The sequence below is a fragment of the Gymnoscopelus microlampas genome (genome assembly GCF_963454915.1).
Source record: "Gymnoscopelus microlampas genome assembly, chromosome: 5".
NCBI classification, from domain to species: domain Eukaryota; kingdom Metazoa; phylum Chordata; class Actinopteri; order Myctophiformes; family Myctophidae; genus Gymnoscopelus; species Gymnoscopelus microlampas.
Window position 1 is genome coordinate 5,396,124 of NC_139942.1, and position 20,997 is coordinate 5,417,120.

General features: G+C 40.8%; 2 protein-coding genes across 2 annotated transcripts; both read right to left on the bottom strand.

The window, feature by feature from the left end:
* Positions 1–1,684: 1,684 nt before the first annotated feature.
* On the bottom strand, positions 1,685–20,728 carry LOC311044853 (extracellular calcium-sensing receptor-like; the record flags this gene model as incomplete). Its single annotated transcript, XM_084056668.1, has 10 exons — positions 1,685–2,598; positions 3,519–3,642; positions 3,727–3,954; positions 5,156–5,431; positions 5,738–5,944; positions 6,361–6,630; positions 17,827–17,913; positions 18,508–18,802; positions 18,920–19,050; positions 20,465–20,728. 10 exons carry the CDS (start codon positions 20,726–20,728, stop codon positions 1,685–1,687), a joined length of 2,796 nt encoding a protein of 931 aa, XP_083912794.1.
* On the bottom strand, positions 12,739–16,239 carry LOC311045906 (extracellular calcium-sensing receptor-like; the record flags this gene model as incomplete). Its single annotated transcript, XM_084057980.1, has 6 exons — positions 12,739–13,652; positions 14,171–14,294; positions 14,385–14,612; positions 14,921–15,141; positions 15,373–15,511; positions 15,979–16,239. 6 exons carry the CDS (start codon positions 16,237–16,239, stop codon positions 12,739–12,741), a joined length of 1,887 nt encoding a protein of 628 aa, XP_083914106.1.
* Positions 20,729–20,997: the final 269 nt, after the last annotated feature.

A 20,997-nucleotide genomic window follows, 5' to 3' on the forward strand; every position in this document is an offset into this window, starting at 1 on the left:
GGTGGGACTTGAACCGTTAAGCAATCAAGCCATTGGACCAACAGACCTGAACTGGTGAAAAAGGAGCTCACACATTTGACACAGTTTCACGCAAATTGCTCAGAAATCCTTGGTTTAAATGTTTTTCAAACTGCTCAATATGGTGGAAAATCTAAGGGCGGAGCTTACTGGTCAAAATGATAGATGTGTTCCTCATGAGTCAAGGCACATGCATGTAAGCAAGTTTCACGGCTGTCGGCCAAACGAGGCATGACTTTTGCCTGTTTAAAGTTTGCATTTTCAAAAAAATGCTATAGCGCCCACCTGTATGCCATGTATGTGTTAAGGGCAGATGAATAATTGTCGAACTGCAATATACTGTACTGTACAACGTTTTCACTTTAAAAAATCCAGCTGCATAAATATGTCGGCATAGGTCCAAAGCTCATGTGTAAAACGTGCAGATTGCTCAAAGATCCCAGGAGGAGTTTGATTTTAACTGCTTTTCATATAATTCAAAATGGTGGGAGATCTAAAGGTCAGAGGTCAAAAGTCAGAGCGTGAAAGTTGTTAGGCTTGAAGAGACGCATTTGTGTATCAAAGTTTCATGGCTGAAGGTCAACCAGGGCATGAGTTGTACCTGTTCAAAGTTGGCATTTTCAATTGATTGCTACAGCGCCACCCTTTGGCCAATGCTTGTGAGTTTCGTGTCTTCGCCGTTTGGCATAGCCCTCTACCATATTGCAGAGTTTCGTAAAAAGTGACCACACGGTTAGGCCAGGACAGAAAAAACGGCGGAAGAATAATAATAATAGTGAAAGCCAAGAGATGCAATAAGGCTTCGAGCCTTATAGGCCTCGAAACCCTTAATTAGGATGCATAAAACAAAATAAGTAAACATTTATACAGTTACAGTGCAGAAGAGAAAAGAAAAGAGAAAAAGGAAAATAACTCAATCAAAGGCAGCGGAAAACAGAATGGTATTTAGTTATGTCTTAAAATAAATAAGAGGGACCTGCAGTTTTCTGGGAGTTTGTTCCAGATATGGTGCATAAGAAAGAACTAAATCCTGCTTCCTACCTTTATTTTTGTTTATAGGGACAGAAAGCAGACCTTTCTCAGATGACCTGAGAGGTCTGGATGGTTCATATAGTACAAGATCAGAAATGCATTTTGGCCCCACACCATTTAAAGCTTTATAGACCAACGGTAGTATTTTGAGCACATAAGAACTGGGAATGATATGCTCCACTTTCTTAAACATGCTATAAAAAAGAAATATGTATGACCAACACGTGCACACTGGTTGGCACAATAGCGTTGTTTTTCAGGCGTTTTTTTGACAATGAAAATGTCACACAAAGCAGCTTTAAATAGTTTAGAACAGAAGCCTTCAAAAAATGTATGCAGGTGTACAAATAATAGCTTAAGTGTACGTTTGCCAATTTGCCACTTACATACCTCTATTACTTTGACCCATGAAGGAGTGCAATTCTTCTCTCATCTATATGTAGGTCACCAAAATCACCAAACCTTTTCACCAATGTTTATTTATGACAGATAATTGGTGTTTGCATCCAGATTACTGCTTTTAGTTTACTTAGATAAAAAACAAAATCCATTACTAACAAGGTTATAATCAATCTAATCTATATTGTATTGTTATAAAATACACAGAAAATGTGTTATCATTGAATTTCTGCTTCTACATCTTGTTGGGACAGCGACCCATGATGGACTTCTTAGTGTTTCTCTCAGGTTTAAAAATGATTACATAACACTTTGGGCCAAACAGCGACAACAAAAGGCCAAAACTAGATGCTAAAATAGCAAATACCTCCACTACATCTGCATATTTGCCTGGAGAGCTGATATATGCTGGGATGAACGCTATCCACACGGCACAGAAGATCAACATACTGAAAGTGATTAACTTGGCTTCATTAAAGTTGTCTGGAAGATTCCTTGCCATGAATGCTAGGACGAAACTGAGGAGTGCCAGAAAACCAATATAACCTAGTAACACTGCGAAACCAACTGTTGATCCCACATAACACTCATAGACTATCTTATCACTGTTGTATTGTGTATTTTTATGAGGAGTTGGTGAGGCTGACACAAGCCAGGCTGTGCAGATTATTGCCTGGATGGAAGTAAGAATCAGAACTGTTCCTCTCTGCTGCTTAGCACCAAACCACTTCATAATGTCTGCACCCCCAGGCTTGGAGGCCTTGAACACGGCCAACACCACCATAGTCTTTACCAGGATACATGAGACACACAGCACAAAGCTGATCCCAAAAGCTGCATGCCTCAGCTGACAAGTCCAGAGCCTGGGACGGCCAATGAACAGAAGTGAACACATGAAACACAGTATCAGTGACAGCAAAAGTTGGAAACTGAGTTCTGAGTTGTTGGCGCGTACCATGGGTGTGTCTCGATGATAGATGAAGATTCCCAGGACAATGGCACAGATAAGGGTGCCTAGCAGTGAGATGGTTGTCAAGGAGATACCCAGGCCCTCATGGTAGGAGAGGAACTCCATGATCTTAGGGACACAGTGGTCACGCTGGGGACTGGACCAGAAATCCTCTGGACAACTGGTGCACTCTGTAGAGTCTAATAAAGAAGATAATATTAAAGGGACAGACAAGTACAGTATCATTCTAAAGATAACCTACGGTACATACAGTGATGTTGCTAGGTTTTCAATGTAATGGGTCCTGGGACCCAAGGGTGATCTTTTATGTGTCCCAGGGGGGTCAACCCTATGGTCCCAGGGACATGTTATGAGTCCCAAAAAAAATCACAGCGTTTAACTTGTGTTTCATCTTATATGGTTATCACAACATCAATGTTTCATACTACATATAATGTGTAGTATGTATACTATGAAATATGATATTTCATAGTATTTTGGCTATATGAAATCTATATTCCAATTATTTTTAGCTGTGCCAGTTTGAACTGTTAATACATATTTGCATTGTTTATACACAATAAATACATAAAAACTAAAAACGAATGCAACTATATAGTAGATACAGAGGATGTGATGTGATGAAGATTACAGCACTAACATTAATCTTTTATTTTTATCGTTTATTTTTAATTCACATTTGTTATTTTCAAATGTGTTACCCATAGAATCAGGTCTGTGACGTCACGGCATAGAGACGTCACATTTCAAATCCGCGGACGGCCCTTGTTGTGTTACATGCAAACACGTTACCCCAAAGAATTCGGTCTGAACTGTGAGCATGCCCGGATGGCGGCTCCCGTGGATTATTATTGTTTTCTACGTGGATTTTATTGTTTATAAAGTAGGATAAAGTAGGATGTGGCCATGCAAAATGGTGGTGTCCCGTGGATTTGTAAATCCAAATATTTTTATATTTTTTTCTGTTGTTGGTGACAACTGTAGTGCGTCCCATGGACGCCACAACGGTGACATGAATGCGTCCTTTCTCAACAATGTGCGTCAGAGACGCAGGACACAGGCCTTTGAACATCCCTGTACATACATAATATGAAATTACCAGTCTCATTACTGATCTCTCCCTCAGAACAAGCAATGCAGTCAAAGCAGCAGACAGGTTCTCCTTTCCTTCTGGCCACACGGGTTCCAGGGGAACAGCTCTCACTGCACACTGACCGAGGAGGCTACAGAGGAAAGGAACAATGATCAGTTTCAGTCTGAATTACATTCACACCATGAGCTCAGCATCAGGCCAAAGCCAAAGTGACCTTTTTGGATTCAAAGTTCCAGAAAATGGTGTCTTCATCAAGGATGAGTTCTTCATATCCGGAGGCTGACTTCTTGACCACGCCCACATTGTGAACCTTCATGCTTCCATCAGGGAGCCACACCCAGTTCAATACATCATAGATTGGTGAAGCATCACCATTCTCATCAAATGATACATCATCACCAACTGATGTGGTGAAGTTGACCTTTTCCAGGTAATAGACAAGCTAGAAATCGTGATAAGGAAAGTTATGAAGAACTTAAAGGGGATTAACACTCATTGTCAACATTTAGCTATGTGATTTATATAATTTATTTCTGATTTGCAGCCAAAAGCACGAGAACCAAGCTTTTTTAGGGGTCATGTGATTAGTGACGACAGCAAGAGGCTCTCCTCTATGGCCCGCCCTAGTCAGCCTGCAGTCTAACATGGTGATTTTACCTCCAGCAGAAACGGCTTGGCTAGAAAAGAATCCTAAGACTTGTTAGATCCTTTTCAGCCAATTCAATTATATTGTATGTGTACAAGTATGTCTTGTGAAAACAAATATGTAAGCATATGCCTATCCCTGTTGCCTACCCCCACCTTCTGCTATTGCTATGTCATTTAAACAGATGTTAGGTTCATTTTCTACCTGGTATCCTAGAATTTCAATGTACAGAATATTATTTATAGTATATTGTTTGCATTCCATGTATGTGATTACCTTGCTACATTGTAAATGCAATGCATTGTGATCGCTCAGACTCTTTTTTTTCTCCCCGCTATGGAGAATAACATTGGGTCATCATAGAATCGTCTCATATAAGAATTGTGGTCCAAAAATAAACAAACTGTCTCGATAATGTCAGGGAGGAGGTTCTGTATCGTTTATGATAGTCAGTCACTTATATTTGATACAGTCTGTTTCTGGCAAAACTAATTTGGCGGAAGTAACATTATCGTTTTCTCACCGTCGGTTGATGCTTCATATCCATAAGAGTTACCGCCGGGGGTCATTTGTTTATTTTTGGAACACAGTTCTTATTTGACGCGATGTTAAATTCTTCTATGGGGATTCAGAATGGGGGTAGACAAACCTAGGTACGTGTAAATTACGTCAGACTTCGGTGCTCTATAGCATGTTATTTTTACAAAACACATTTTGTTTTAACCAAACACTGACAAACATTTACTGCCAAGCAATTAGTATTACTACACATCACTTATCAGAACATACTGCCAAGCAATTAGCATTACTACACATCACTATCAGAACATTAGTTTTATTTATTTTATTTTATCAACAGTATCCATAGTACAATCAGTATTCAAAAACTGTGTACATTACATGTATTTTACCAATGTCATATCTACATATTCACTATTAGGCTAAATTTGAGTCAAACTAGAAACATTTACAGGTAAACTGTGAATTCATATCATACCTGCCATAGTTGTATTGTCTGCAAACTGGCACAGCTGTGCCCAATGAAAGGCCCTTTTCCTGGCACACATTGCAACATGTCATGGAGGGCATGGGCCAGAGCATACACAGCCTTGTACACATTATACTCTGGTCTGAGGTCAGACACATCCAACAGTGAAGTTTCTGCTGTGCCTAGGTCCTCTTGTCCAGTACACACCCCTCCACCATTATCCACCCACTCTGTAGGAAGGGGTGCAAACTTACACTGAAACGTGTGCTCCCAAAACTGCCTCACCTGAAGAAACACAATTTAGACTTAAACATAAATAAACTAGTTTAATATCAAACTAGAAAAAGTGCTCCTCGGAGCACAGGTCTCCGCCAGGTTAGAAATCGGCCTCATGGTAGCGCTGTGTGAACAATTTGTGGCAGAGGTTCGGAATTGGCATCCAGGGAGTGTGTGCACAGTTTCGTTGCGACCGGGCCAACGGTGCCGGATATCAGCTGTTCAGACAGAAGGACGGACGGATGGACAGGGGGTAAAACATACTCTCTTGCCATGCCTTCGGCCTGGCGGAGACAATAAACCAAAAATACTCACAATGCTATTTTCATGGCTGTTGTCAGGGTCATTTTCAGGATGTATTTTTAACAAGAAGTCCTTGAGACCTGGTATCTCTCCACGACGGATGGCAATACCCAGGGTGCCTCTCAGGTACGGCATGAAGTTAGGAGTCTGGAGTATGGCCGATACTGTCCACGCCTCACTGGCCAGCCATTGCAGACCTGTCACATTTTGCTTTACCACCTATTGTGTTGAACAAAATATATTAGTATGTATTTCTGTTTGACAGAAACCTTGTATGTCCAAAACTGAACCTATGTGTTCAAATGGATCCAATGTAATTATTATTTAGTCACAAACTCTTGTTATTACTTTTCATAGGTTCAAAACCCACACAGACCTTTTTAATAATTGGTTATAACAGTAAGATGTTTGATTGATGTTATTATCTGTTTGCTTATTGTATACAGATGTACTGAGATCAAAAGGGAAATACGAACATGCGTAAAATAAGCACACCCTTACTGAGCATTTAAATTGATTAAATTGCATTGCATAAAAATGCTTTAAAAATGTATTATGAAATAATGTGTACCCTTCAATATAGCTAATTTCATATTCCTTGTAATTATGAATGCATCGTGAATAATAAACCAAACCTCCTCCAGGAGTTTAGCCAAACGGCTATCAATTAGAAATGCAATGACCACACGAGCTGTGGATTTCTTCATCACAGAGACAATCCTCTGAAGTTCATCTGGGTCAGAGTCCATGGGCACAACCTCCACATACGCTAGACAAGCCAAACCAGACTGGGCCAGCTCAGACTGGAAGGATCTGGCAGCATTGTGTCCATAGTCATTATCATTGAACAGCATTCCTACCCAGGTCCACCTGAACCACTTCATAATCTGGAGCATAGCTCGCACCTGGTTGGATATAATGGAGGGATACGTGCTTAGGCTACATTATTCACATAGTGAATCAGTGAATCTCCTACACGGATTCCACAATAGAAACGGTCTAATCATTCTCTTTTGATGCTGTCAATAAAGACCTTCAGCTACAGCAGTAATATTAACAAGATATGCAATACCGTAATAAACTCAATAGAGGGAGGTATTTTAAAAGTGTGTTTAACATATACTACTACAGTGATTCTCAAAGTGGGGTCCAGGGACCCCCAGGTGTCGTTGAGGGGGTTCTAGGTTGATCAAAATCAGTTAACCACTTTATCCCTATATAGATTACATTGGCTATTTGAAAAGAGACAAAATACTAGAAAAAGTGCTCCTCAGAGCACAAGTCTCCGCCAGGTCAGCGGCCTCCTGGTATTATGGCCTCCTGGTGGCGCTATAATAGGCCAATGTGACAAGGGTGCCATTTCTTCTTAGGCCTTGCACGGCAATCGGACACTGCATTCATGAGTTGAGGCATTTTGTTCCAAAAATGTGGTTTGCTAAATTAGACCAGCTGGTGGCGCTATAACAGGCCAATGTGAAAAGGGTGGCATTTCTTCCTCGGCCTAGTGGGAATGTGTGTGCAAAATTTCACAGAAATCGCACACTGCGTTCATGATTTGAGGAATTTTGTTCAAAACGGACCTATCCTGCAAACTTTAGAAGCCAATGTTAGCCAAGTAGGATAGAATATGAAATATCGGACACATCCATCTTGATCACATGACTATAGAGAGACTGTGTACTGATTTGCGTGATTTTTGAACAGAATCTGAAGGAGTAAGAGCAAAACATGTGTTCTTCAAAACTCAGCCTCCTGGTGGCGCTCTAAAAGGCATTATGTGAAAAATGCACGGCAAAGGTTTTTCCTTGGTCTCTAAGGAGTGTGCATGCAAAGTTACACGCAGATCGGTGCAGTTATAGCTAAAAACGTGAATCGGCCTGTTATAGCGCCACCATGAGGCTGATTTGAAGGTTTCCAGTGACATTTCTTCCTGGGCCAAGTGGGAATGTACGTGGAAAATTGCACGGAAAGTGCATGCTGCGTTCATGATTTGAGGCATTTTGTTCAAAATGAACCAATCCTGCTAACTTTGGAAGCCAATCTTAGCCAATCAGGATGGAATATGCAAAATCGGACAGATCCGTGTTGATCACATGGCTTTAGAGATACTGTGTACCGATGTGTGTGTTATTTGGAGAAAATCTGTAGGAGTAACAATAAAAAAATGTGTTCTGCAAAAGTCGGCCTCATGGTGGCGCTATGACAGGCTGATCTGAAAAATGTGGGGCAGAGGTTCTGCTGTGGCATCCAGGGAGTGTGTGTGGGCAGTTTCACAGCGACCGGGCCAACGGTGGCGGAGATTAGCTGATCACAGACAGAAGGACGGACACACACACACACACACACAAGGACGGACGGACGGACGGACGGACGGACGGACGGAGGGTAAAACATACTCTCTCGCCATGCCTATCGGCCTGGCGGAGACAACAAGCTCATAACTATGTGAGCTTGTACATCTGTTATTTCAAGAAAATAATTCTTGAACATTTTGATATACTTTGGAAACATATGATATGACTTGAAAAAGTATAAGAGAACCACTGTACTACTATATACCAACAGATCTATAGTCTATATAAATTCACCTGGAAGGCGTCACTCGGGATTGTTCTATAGAAGGATGGGAACTGGTTATGGTCGCTCAGACAGGCGCAGGTGGAAAAGTAACTGACCTACAAAAGGTACAACACATCTGTTCTCTAATATATATAATAATTAACAACTGTCCATTGAAAACAGAGAATAATAGCATATGAGCATGTGAGAATAACAATAATACCAGTGTCACAATCAGACCCCGCCCCCCCTCTCTCTCTCTCTCTCTCTCTCTGCTCCTACCTTCTGAAAAGCTGCTTCACGCTCCATTAAAAATCTGCCAGCTCTGTTCACATGCTCTAGCTGAAAGTCATATAGAGCATATAGAGTCTGACGTAATTTACGCATCCTACCTGGGTCACGTTTTTTTGCCCCCATTCTGAATTGCCATAGACTTGTTTAATATCGTGTCAAATAAGAACTGTGTTTCAAAAATAAACAAATGATCCCGGCTGTTTGACACATGGATTATGAATCATCAACTGACGGTGAGAAAATGCTAAAGTTACCCCCGCCGATTTAGTAAAATTTTCGCCAGAAATAGACTGTATCAAATATGAGTGACTGACTATCGTAAACGATACAGAGCCACCTCCCTGACAATATTGCCAGGACAATTTGCACGATTCTTACATGAGGCGATTCTAAGATGACGCAATGTTATTCTCCGTAGAGAAATTACTTCTGTGAACCAGGGGAAAACTCTTCTGTCCAAAACGGTTACTTTTCACAAAATGGGGGATCTTGTTAATACTTTTCATTGGTTCAATATTCATACAACCCACAAAAACACTTTAACCTTTAAACTTTTACATTTTTCAAAAATACCAAACATAGCAGATCTACAAGATCACAACGTTTCGTATCGTGTCAGGTTGTAAGCTTGTAGATCGGCTATTTTTGGTACTTTTGTGTGACACTGTAGTATGACAAAGAAGGGCATTTATACGAAAAAGTGTTCTGCTCGACAGCAACGATTATGTTCTATATCTTTTAAGGTGTGAAAAAGACGAAATGCATTATTTGTCATATTTTAGATTAGTAAATAACAAAGTGACCAAAATTATAGGCATTAAATATGTCATGGTAAAAGGGGGTTCAAATAGGAAACTTACCTGGGGCACTCTGTATAAACCTAATATTCTAGCAATAGCAATAGAACTTGTTGAGGAATATGCACCCACAATTCCTAGCACTGGAGGGGAGCCAACACATCTCTCATGCAATTGAAACTGTTCCTCTCTCCCAGTGACCAATGACAATGTTGCACGGAATGCAACTCCAAGCGTCACACAGGTATCATAGAGACTATATCCCAGAGTCACATTGGGTAGCAGACTGGTGTTTCTGTTGATCTCAGTAATGGCAAAGGCCATGGTCTGTGCACACCTGAAGCCATCAATGTCAAATCTAACACACAGAACTTGTCTGTAACTTTCAATATTAATATTGTGGTAGAAATCTACATCAACTAATCCTCTGGTGCTAAAACAAGTTACCTATTGTCTTGCTTGCTATTGTATTTGTGATACTCACCTATAGCAAGTGGGCTCCTGTTGTTTGGAGGTGAAAGACAACTCAGGGAAGACAGAATAGAAGTGGATATAAAACAAGCCACCCAGAATAAAGTCTCCAGCCTTATAAATTCTGTTCAGATTAAACTGTTCCTGTAACTCACAAGAAGAGGACGGTGAGGAAGACAAAGCAGAGAAGGAAGAGAACAATATCAAGGTCAAGTACATGTATGAAAATAGGTGTGTGTCTACAGAAGCCCTCATGACTGTCCTCCCCTGTCTAACACCCTCCCCCCATTCTAAATCTATTGTTCAGTAGCTGCATTTTATACACAGCGCTGTGTCATCCCCACCACTACATAATCATTCACACCAGAGGCAATAGAGGCAGGGCTTAACATACACTAGCAATCCTTTCATATAAAACGTTATGTTGTGTGTGTCCTATAATGTGTCAATCAAACTACCTTACCAGGGCTACATTGGCAACACACACACACACGCACGCACGCACGCACACACACACACACACCCACACACACACACACACACACACACACACACACACACACACACACACACACACACACACACACACACACACACACACACACACACACACACACACACACACAGACAGACAGACAGACAGACAGACAGACAGACAGACAGACAGACAGACAGACACACACTATATATATATATATATATATGGGTGATTCATCAACTGCAGGAGTTTTTTTTTTCTTTTTCGGAAAGACTTCATTTATTAGGGCTAGGTTGTAATAGCCATGGGAAAAAAATGTTGGAAAGTAAATTCTCCATTATTAAGTAATAATAATAGAAATTGTAAAATTCTTTGTAAATGTACTTTGCATTTTCCTCATATTTGTCTCCGCCAGGCCGAAATTGGCATGGCGATAAAGTATGTCTTGCCGTCAGTCCGTCCGTCCGTTTTTACCTATAACTGCACCGATCTGCGTGACTTTGCACGCACACTCCCTAGAGGCCAAGGAAAAATGTTTGCCCTGCATTTTTCTCATATGCCTTTTACAGCGCCACCAGGAGGCTGACTTTTGTAAAACATTTTTTTCCTCTTATTCCTTCAGATTCTGTCCAAAAATTACGCAAATCGGTACACAGTATCTCTATAGTCATGTGATCAAGATGGATGTGTCCGATATTTCATATTCCATCCTACTTGGCAAACATTGGCTTCCAAAGTTCATGCAGGATAGGTCCGTTTTGAACAAAATTCCTCAAATCATGAACGCAGTGTGCGATTTCCATGAAATTTTGCATGCACTTTCCTACTTGGCCGAGGAACAAATGCCACCCTTTTCACATTGGCCTGTTACAGCGCCACCACCATGTCTAATTTAGCAAACCACAATTTTGGAACAAAATGCCTCAAATCATGAATGCAGTGTCCGATTGCCATGAGGCCTAACAAGAAATGGCACCCTTTTCAAATTGGCTTATTATAGCTTCACCAGGAGGCCATAATAACCTACCAGACCTGGCAGAGACTTTATCTAGTTCAATTTCATCTTGTTTATTTATGTGCAATTTGAATATATATCAATGTCCCTCATGCATCTGTCATTACCATCACACCAAACATCTTAGAGAACAACAACGTGTTTTTTCCCCCCAAACAACAACCGTGGTTGCCATGGCAATTTGAAGTATCAGAGTCACATGACCAGATATGCCAGGAGCATGACTTCCTGATGTTTATAAATGTTAGTAATTTAAAGGTTTATAAGACTAGATCTGAGAGTATGTTTATTAGCCGTCATTACCAAACAAGTTACTATTTGAGTATTGTAGTTCAATGTGCATTGTATGCTAGCTAACCAGTTAGCTTAGCAAGGCTAAGAATTAACACTGTTATACGACGGAGCATAAATTAGGCATTTGACACAGCTAGTGTACCAGACATCTCAGAGTACCAGACTAGGATAATTGTTCAGGTTTACACACTGTGAATGTGAATTTTATCATAAATATAAAACACCAGTCTGTACAGTACACATTAATGTAATCATAAATAGGCCTACACTCCCTACAGTTCATAGCTACAGTAAAAACTAATTTAAGAACTTTTTGGTAACAAATACATATTCAACTAATGTATATTTACATTTTGTCTGCAATAGAATTATGAAAACAATATTAGTACATATAATTGCTTTATTTTAACTTGGATTAAGATGAATATTGGAGAAAACTATTAACTCATATACTCATTTCTGTCACACTGAAAATGAGTTCATGGCATTGCTACACTATGCATCATGAAGTCAATGGTGTTTTTCTTGCACGGAATAATCCACATAGTGGGAAACAAGGCTATGGGAGGATGAGAAGCAAGGGACACGGGACATGGTGTTTCAACAGAAACACAGAAGGATGAGCTCTGACTTTGACCAGCAGTTATAAACACGATATAGAAAAATCAACATGAATGGCTCTCACGTGCACGCTGGTTGGTTGTGTTATGAAACTTTCATACAGAGCATATTGTTTTCAGGCCTTTTGACCATGACAATGTCACATGAAGCAGCTTTAACTTGTTGAAACCGGAAGCCTTAAAAAAATAATTAAATTAGAAAAATTAAGCTTACGTGTACATTTGCCAAATGGCTAATGAAGAAGTGCTATATTTTCGTATCTACTGTATACTGTAGGTCCAAAATAACCAAGCATAGCCTTTTAGGAAGGGTAATAAACGTTTCACAAACTTTTATTTACCGAAAATAGAAGTTTGCTTTTCATGTACTGCTTTTGGTTTAATTTGGTAGAAAACTAAATATATTACTTACATGGTCATTTCATATCAATTTATATATGTTTTATTAAATGAACGGTAATTACATTATTATTGCATTTTTGCTTCTATGACTTGGTGGTACCACGACCCATGATGGACTTCTTAGTGTTTCTCTCAGGTTTCAAAAGCATTATATAACACTTTGGTCCAAACAGTGCCACCAAAAGGCCAAAGCTAGATGCTAAAATAGCAAATACCTCCACTACATCCGCATATTTGCCTGGAGAGCTGATATATGCTGGGACGAAGGCTATCCACACGGCACAGAAGATCAACATGCTAAAAGTGATTAACTTGGCTTCATTGAAGTTGTCTGGAAGATTCCTTGCCATGAATGCTAGGACGAAGCTGAGGAGTGCCAGTAAACCAATATAACCTAGTAACACTGCAAAACCAACCGTTGATCCCACTTCACACTCATAGACTATCTTATCACTGTTGTACTGTGTGTTTTTATGAGGAGTTGGTGAGGCAGACACAAGCCAGACTGTGCAGATTATTGCCTGGATGGAAGTAAGAGCCAGAACTGTTCCTCTCTGCTGCATAGCACCGAACCACTTCATAATGTCTGCACCCCCAGGCTTGGAGGATTTGAACACGGCCAACACCACCATAGTCTTTACCAGGATACATGAGACACATAGCACAAAGCTGATCCCAAATACTGCATGCCTCAGCTGACATGTCCAGAGCCTGGGACGGCCAATGAACAGAAGTGAACACATGAAACATAGTTTCAGTGACAGCAAAAGTTGGAAACTGAGTTCTGAGTTGTTGGCGCGTACCATGGGTGTGTTACGATAATAGACGAAGATTCCCAGGACAATGGCACAGCTAAGTGTGCCTAGCAATGAGATGGTTGTCAAGGAGATACCCAGGACCTCATGGTAGGAGAGGAACTCCATGCTCTTAGGGACACAATGGTCACGCTGGGGACTGGACCAGAAGTCCTCTGGACAACTGGTGCACTCTGTAGAGTCTAACAAAGACAGCAAGGTTAAAGGGACAGAAAAGTACTTTATCATCCTAAAGATAACCTACACTGCTACATCATACTATCGTAATATGTCCCATTTCCAATCTACTATCCTTTGACTGTCTGTCTGTCTGTCTGTCTGTCTGTCTGTCTGTCTGTCTGTTTAGTCTCTCCGCATCCATTTATCTCCTCAGTGAGTTGACCAATCCATCTGAACTTGCACACGCACTGCACTTGCACTTTTCCCAACTTTAATGGAGTGCCATGATTTTTTATGTGTCTGTTGAATTGATATTACTCCTTTATCACCCACATTGTGTTTATAATCTTCAACCCTATGTATTTTTGGTTTGTTTCTTAAGATGAAAGCTTCTCTCTAAGAAAGGCCAATAGAAACAGATTGTTTGGATTGTATGCTCAATTTACAGTGTTTATAATGTCGAGAGGACCACAATGGAAATAAATATTTTCTTTGCTATCACCAAAAAAACTCATCAACTCATCAAAATCCATCAACCAACCTGTCTGATTGCTGATCTCTCCCTCAGAGCAAGCAATGCAGTCAAAGCAGCAGACAGGTTCTCCTTTCCTTCTGGCCACACGGGTTCCAGGGGAACAGCTCTCACTACACACTGACCGAGGAGGCTACAGAGGAAAGGAACAATGATCAGTTTCAGTTTGAATTACATTCACATCATGAGCTCAACATTATTTACTTTAGAAAGACAAAGTGACCTTTTTGGATTCAAAGTTCCAGAAGATTTTGTCTTCATCAAGGATGAGTTCTTCATCTCCAGAGGCTGATTTCTTGACCACACCCACATTGTGAACCTTCGTGCTTACATCAGGAAGCCACACCCAGTTCATGACATCATAGATTGGTAAAGGATCACCATTCTCATCAAATGATACATCATCACCATTTGATGTGGTGAAGTTTACCCTTTCCAGGTAATAGACAAGCTAGGAAATTGTGATGAAGAGAAGTACGCAGAACGAGACTTATTCCAAACCTTTGGGCCCTGATTCCAAAAGGTTGGGAATTGTTGCTTTGGTCTACAGCTATGATTTCTATCACAATATGGTAGAGCTTTAACTTGTTAACAAAACAGTTTTAGTTTTAACCAAATATTCAAGTTCCTGCTCCAAACACTGATAATCATTTACTGCCAGGTAATTAGTATTGCTATACATTACTGTAAGAACATTAACAATGTAAATGTGAGTCCAACTAGAAACATTAACAGGTAAACTGTGAATTCATATCATACCTGCCATGGCTGTATTGTCTGCAAACTGGCACAGCTGTGCCCAATGAAAGGCCCTCTTCCTGGCACACATTGCAACATGTCATGGAGGGCATGGGCCAGAGCATACACAGCCTTGTAAACATTGTACTCTATCCTGAGGTCAGACACATCCAACAGTGAAGTTTCTGCTGTTCCTATGTCCTCTTGTCCAGTACACACCACTCCACCATTATCCACCCACTCTGTTAGAAGAGGTGCAAATTTACACTGAAATGTATGTTCCCAAAACTGCCTCACCTGAAGAAACACAATAAAGCCTTAAACATAAATAAACCTTGTAAACATTTGAAAACAGCCATCAGTGTTACATTGCAGCTTAAATAGTAAATTACATAAAATACTCACTATGCTATTTTCATAGATTCTGTCAGGGTCATTGTCAGGATGTATTTTTAACAAGAAGTCCTTGAGACCTGGTATCTCTCCACGACGGATGGAGATACCCAGGGTGCCTCTCAGGACCGGCATGAAGTTAGTAGTCTGGAGTCCAGTATATGTTGCCCAGGACTCACTGGCCAGCCATTGTAGACCTGTAACATTCTGCTTTATCACCTATTGTGTTGAACAAAATATATTAATATGGTTTCTGGTAAATGTTTATTGTATGTCGGACATACAAAAAACCTTGTATGTCCAAAACCATTCAGGAAATGGAAAAATAACCTGTGTTCCAATGTAGTTATTTAGTTAATACTTTCATTGGTTCAATATTCATAAAACCCACAGACAGACTTTAGTTAAAAAGTGTTATAGCAGTGAGATGTATGAATGATGGGATTATCTGTTTGCTTATTGTGCACAGAAGTACTGAGAGGAAAAGCAAAATAAGAAAAACGTGTACAAAATACACAATTGCTGAGCATTCAAATTGATGAACCTAAGGAGAGTCATTCAATTACATTGTATAAATTTTTTTTCAAGAAATCATTATATTTCTTTTTTATTTTGAAACAATGTGTTCTAAATTGCTATTGAATATTCCTTATCATTATGAATGCATCATAAATCATAAAACAAACCTCCTCCAGGAGTTTAGGCATACCGCTCCTGGATACAAATGCAATGACCACACAAGCTGTGGATTTCTTCATCACAGAGACAATCCTCTGAAGTTCATCTGGGTCAGAGTCCATGGGCACAACCTCCACATACGCTAGACAAGCCAAACCAGACTGGGCCAGCTCAGACTGGAAGGATCTGGCAGCATTGTGTCCATAGTCATTATCAACAAACAGCATTCCTACCCAGGTCCACTTGAACCACCTCATAATCTGGAGCATAGCTCGCACCTGATTGGATATAATGAAGGGATAAGTGCTTATGCATGGGCAACTGGCGGCCTGGGGGCCACATGCGGCCCCCACCTTCACTTAATGCGGCCCACAGGTTAATATCAGAATACTGATATATTATTGATTTCAGCTGTTACAATTCCAAACATGCAAACATGACCCGCTTTAATTACTTCAGTCTATATTAGTAGCTTAATGACTAATATTACAATTCTATTGTCTTTTTTATGTCCAATATATTTGTATTTAACTTCATAAAGTTAACTTAAGTATAATTAATTTAAAAATGAATTATACTTAAGTATAATTTAAAAATATAATTTAAAAATAGCAAAAGTAGCAGATCTACAAGCTCAAAACGCGTCGCACTGCGACACGTTTTGAGCTTGTAGATCGGCTATTTTTGCTACTTTTTGTGTGACATAGAATGAAGAAGTTAAAAAAAAGTTAAAATACGGAGATAAGAGGTGTCTGCCCGACAGTATATGCAATGTGGCCCTCTGGAGTGAGTGTGGAAATATAGTGGCCCTCTCCATCATAAAAGTTGCCCACCCCTGGCCTAGATTATTCACACAATGAATCAAATCTCTAGCATAGCTCGCACCGATTTTGGACATAATGCAGGGATAAGTGCTTAGGCTACATTATTGTCTCCGCCAGGCCGAAGGCATGGCGAGAGAGTATGTTTTACCCTCCGTCCGTCCGTCCGTGTGTGTGTCCGTGTGTCCGTGTGTCCGTCCTGTCTGTGTGTTACCAGCTAATCTCCGGCACCTTTGGCCCGTTCGCTCCGAAACTTTGCACACACACTCCCTGGATGCCAATTCAGAACCTCTGCCCCAATTTTTTCACATGGGCCTGTTATAGCGCCACCAGGAGGCCGATTTGTGCAAAACAATGTTTTTTACATTACTCCTACAGATTTTATCCAAACGTCATGCAAATCGGTACACAGTATCTCTATAGTCATGTGATCAACAAGGATCTGTCCGATTTCCCATATTCCATCCTCATTGCCTATGGTTGGCTTCCAAAGTTTGCAGGATTGGTCCGTTTTGAACAAAAAGCCTCAAACTATGCACGCAGCTTGCGATTTCCGTGAAATTTCACACGCACATTCCCACTAGGCCAAGGAAGAAATGCCACCCTTTTCACATTGGCCTGTTATAGCGCCACCAGCAGGTCTAATTTAGCAAAACACATTTTTGGAACAAAATGCCTCAAATCATGAATGCAGTGTCTGATTGCCGTGAAAGACCTAAGAATAAATGGCACCCTTTTCACATTGGCCTATTATAGCGCCACCAGGAGGCCAGAATAACGTACCTGACCTGGCGGAGACCTGTGCTCCGAGGAGCACTTTTTCTAGTTCACACAGTGAATCTCCTACGCAGAATACACAATAGAAAATGTCTAATCATTATCTTTTGATTCTGAAAATAAAGACCTACAGCAGTAATACTAACAAATATATCAGAGGTGATGCAATATCTGATTACACTCTATACAGAGAGGTGTGTGGAATATTATGTATATTGTAACTATATACCAGCAGATCTATATTCTATATAAATTCACCTGGAAGGCGTCACTTGGGATTGTTCTAAAGAAGGATGGAAACTGGTTATGATCACTCAGACAGGCGCAGGTGGCAGTGTAACTTACCTGCAAAAGTTACACAACATACAGTATGATCATATGAGCATATGAGAATACAACAATTCATCCTGTGGTATAATCACCCCCATCCCCTCTCTATTCCTGAAAACATTTGAATGGACTCACTAAAGCAGTATGGTGTAAAGCAGCCGGAAGTCAACACTTCCATTTAAAATTGTAACCTTTGATTGACTGATGATAAAAAACATACCTGACACAATCAGACTTTGCCGAATACAGACATATTTGAATGACGGAAATACGGTATGTTCTGCACACCTGTTGCATGAATTTTGTATTATAACAGTGGTGTAACCTACATTTCAGGAAATGGGAGAAAACAAAAGATGTGCACCCCATGTACTTATTATTTAGTCACAAGTTATTGTGACTAAACCCACTGAAACAGTATTTATTTACGGAAAAAACACAACAAGTTTAAATATGGAGATATGAGATTTCTGCCCGACAGCAACGATAATTATGCTCTATGTCTTTTAAGCTGTAAAATAAAGACCAAATGCATTATTTATCATATTTTAGATTTGTAAATAACTAAATAACCAAAATGGTAAAACTTGGTTAAAGTAGGAAACTTACCAGGGGAACTCTGTATAAACCTAATATTCTAGCAATAGCAATAGAACGTGTTGAGGAATCCGCACCCACAATTCCTAGCACTGGAGGGGAGCCAACACATCTCTCATCCAATTGAAACTGCTCCTCTCTCCCAGTGACCAATGATAATGCTGCACGGAATGTAACTCCAAGTGTCTGGCAGGTATCATAGAGACTATATCCCAGAGTCACATTGGGTAGTAGGCTGCTGTTTCTGTTGATCTCATTAATGGCAAAGGCCATGGTCTGTGCACACCTGAAGCCTTCAATGTCAAATCTAACACACAAAACTCCACTGTAACCATACATATCTTGGTAGAAATATACAACATCAACTAATCCTATATGGTACAAATACGTTATACATGCTTGCTATTGTATGTGTGATACTCACCTATAGCAAGTGAGCTCCTGTTGCTTGGAGGCAAAAGACAACTCAGGGAAGACAGAATAGAAGTGGATATAAAACAAGCCACCCAGAATAAAGTCCCCAGCCTTATAAACTCTGTTCAGATTAAACTGTTCCTGTAACTCACAAGAAGAGGAAGGTGAGGAAGACAAAGCAGAGAATGAAGAGAACAATATCAAGATCGAGTACATGTATGAAAGCAGGTGTGTGTCTAGTGAAACCCTCATGACTGTCCTCCTGTGTCTAACACCCCCCCTCCCCTTTCTAAATCCATTGTCCAGTTGCTACATTTTATACACAGTGCTATGCCGTCCCCTGTGCCACCTTATGGCATTACGTGATCTTTCACACCACCCATCGGTGCCATGCCATCCCCTGTACCACCTTATGACATTACGTAATCTTTCACAGCACCCATGGGGGCAGAGGCAGTAGAGACAGGGCTTGACTATCCTTGCTTCCTGATGGTCCCACTCATGTGTCCTTTTTTTTTCCAGTTTATGGCCCTGATGTACGGTCGATCGAGCACAGCTGTGTGCATTAAGCTAGACTTGACATGTTTGCCCAAAAGCAGAGGCCAAAATATGAAGCCATTCCTCCAACAAGTGCAGCTCTGCTTCAACACACCAAACGTGTTGCGTATCAGACAGGCTGCATATGGGGTCAATCCACCCAGTGTCAGCCAGAATCAGAATCAGAAAGAATGGACAGCCAATCCACCACTTGCAGAGAGTTGTCAAGTACTCACCAAATGTTCCTGCAAAAAAGGGTGCAGTGGAAGGTGCAAATGCTTCAAAATGGGTTTTGTCAGCACAGCACTGTGCAGTTGCAAATACCAGTAAAACTATTTGGGCAAACATAACATCTTGTAAAATGGTCACTATCTTGATATTTCATGTGTCTGTGATTGTTTTATTGTCACGTGACTTTTGGAGACTGCTCGTGGCAATTTTCATGCTTTTATAACCAACCAAATGCTGACATAACTTAACTGGTCCGCTAAGGTGGCGGCCATCTTGTAAAATGGTTGCCATCTTGAAAATTCAAGTGTCTGTGAGTGTTTTCTTATCAAGTGACTCATGGACACTGCTCCTACCAATTTTCATGCTTGTATCACAACCTGAAAGATTATATCACTATCTGCTCTGCTAAGGTGGTGGCCATCATGTATTTTTGAGTGGCCAGCACCTTTTTCCATAAGAGTGGCCCTTACAAAGTATTTGTGCCAAATTGCATCCTTGTATCACAACCTGATTATATCACTATCTGCTCTGCTAAGGTTGTGGACATCTTGAAAAAAAATGGTTGCCATCTTTGATTTTTGAGTGGCCAGCACTATTTTTCAGACGAGTGGCCCTTACAGAGTATTTGTGCCAAATTTCATGCTTTCTTGAGTTTTGAGGTGACTGTGAAGTCCAACGCGAGAGCCACATGGTCTATTGCAGTGAGGGCATATGAAGTCAGTATTAGTTGTGATCTTGGCTGTAGTGAACCTCTTTCTCCCCTGGCGTTTCCTTTCCCTTGCCTCACTCCTCTCATCTTCAAAGTGCTGAAGTCCAGTATGGCAAAGTTGCCTCCAGAGCAGGCGCTCCGAGGCAGAGCTTTCCAACTGCATGTGCTGTATTCCACACCTCTTGAGTGTTGTCTTGAGCTGGTCCTTGTATCTCCGATTTTGACCTCCTGCAGCTCGCTGGCCATGACGTAGTTGACCATACAGCAGTTGCCGTGGAAGCCTGGCGTCCTGATGGTGTGGCCAATCGATCTCAGTTGGTACTGAAGAAATGTGGCCTCCATGCTCTTGGTACCAATTCTATTCAGGACTTCTGTGTGTGGTACACGATCACACCAGGTTAGCCCAAAGATGTGCCGGAGTCATTTGATGTGAAAGTTCTCCAGCTGATGGACGTGGTGGCGATACAGGGTCCAAGCTTCACAGCCGTAGAGAAGTGTAGTGTGGAGACACAGATGGCTTGATAGACTGCTACCTTGGTGTATATGCTGAGGTCTTTGTTCATATGCACCCTCTTACACAGTCTACCAAAGGCTAAGGCAGACCTTATCCG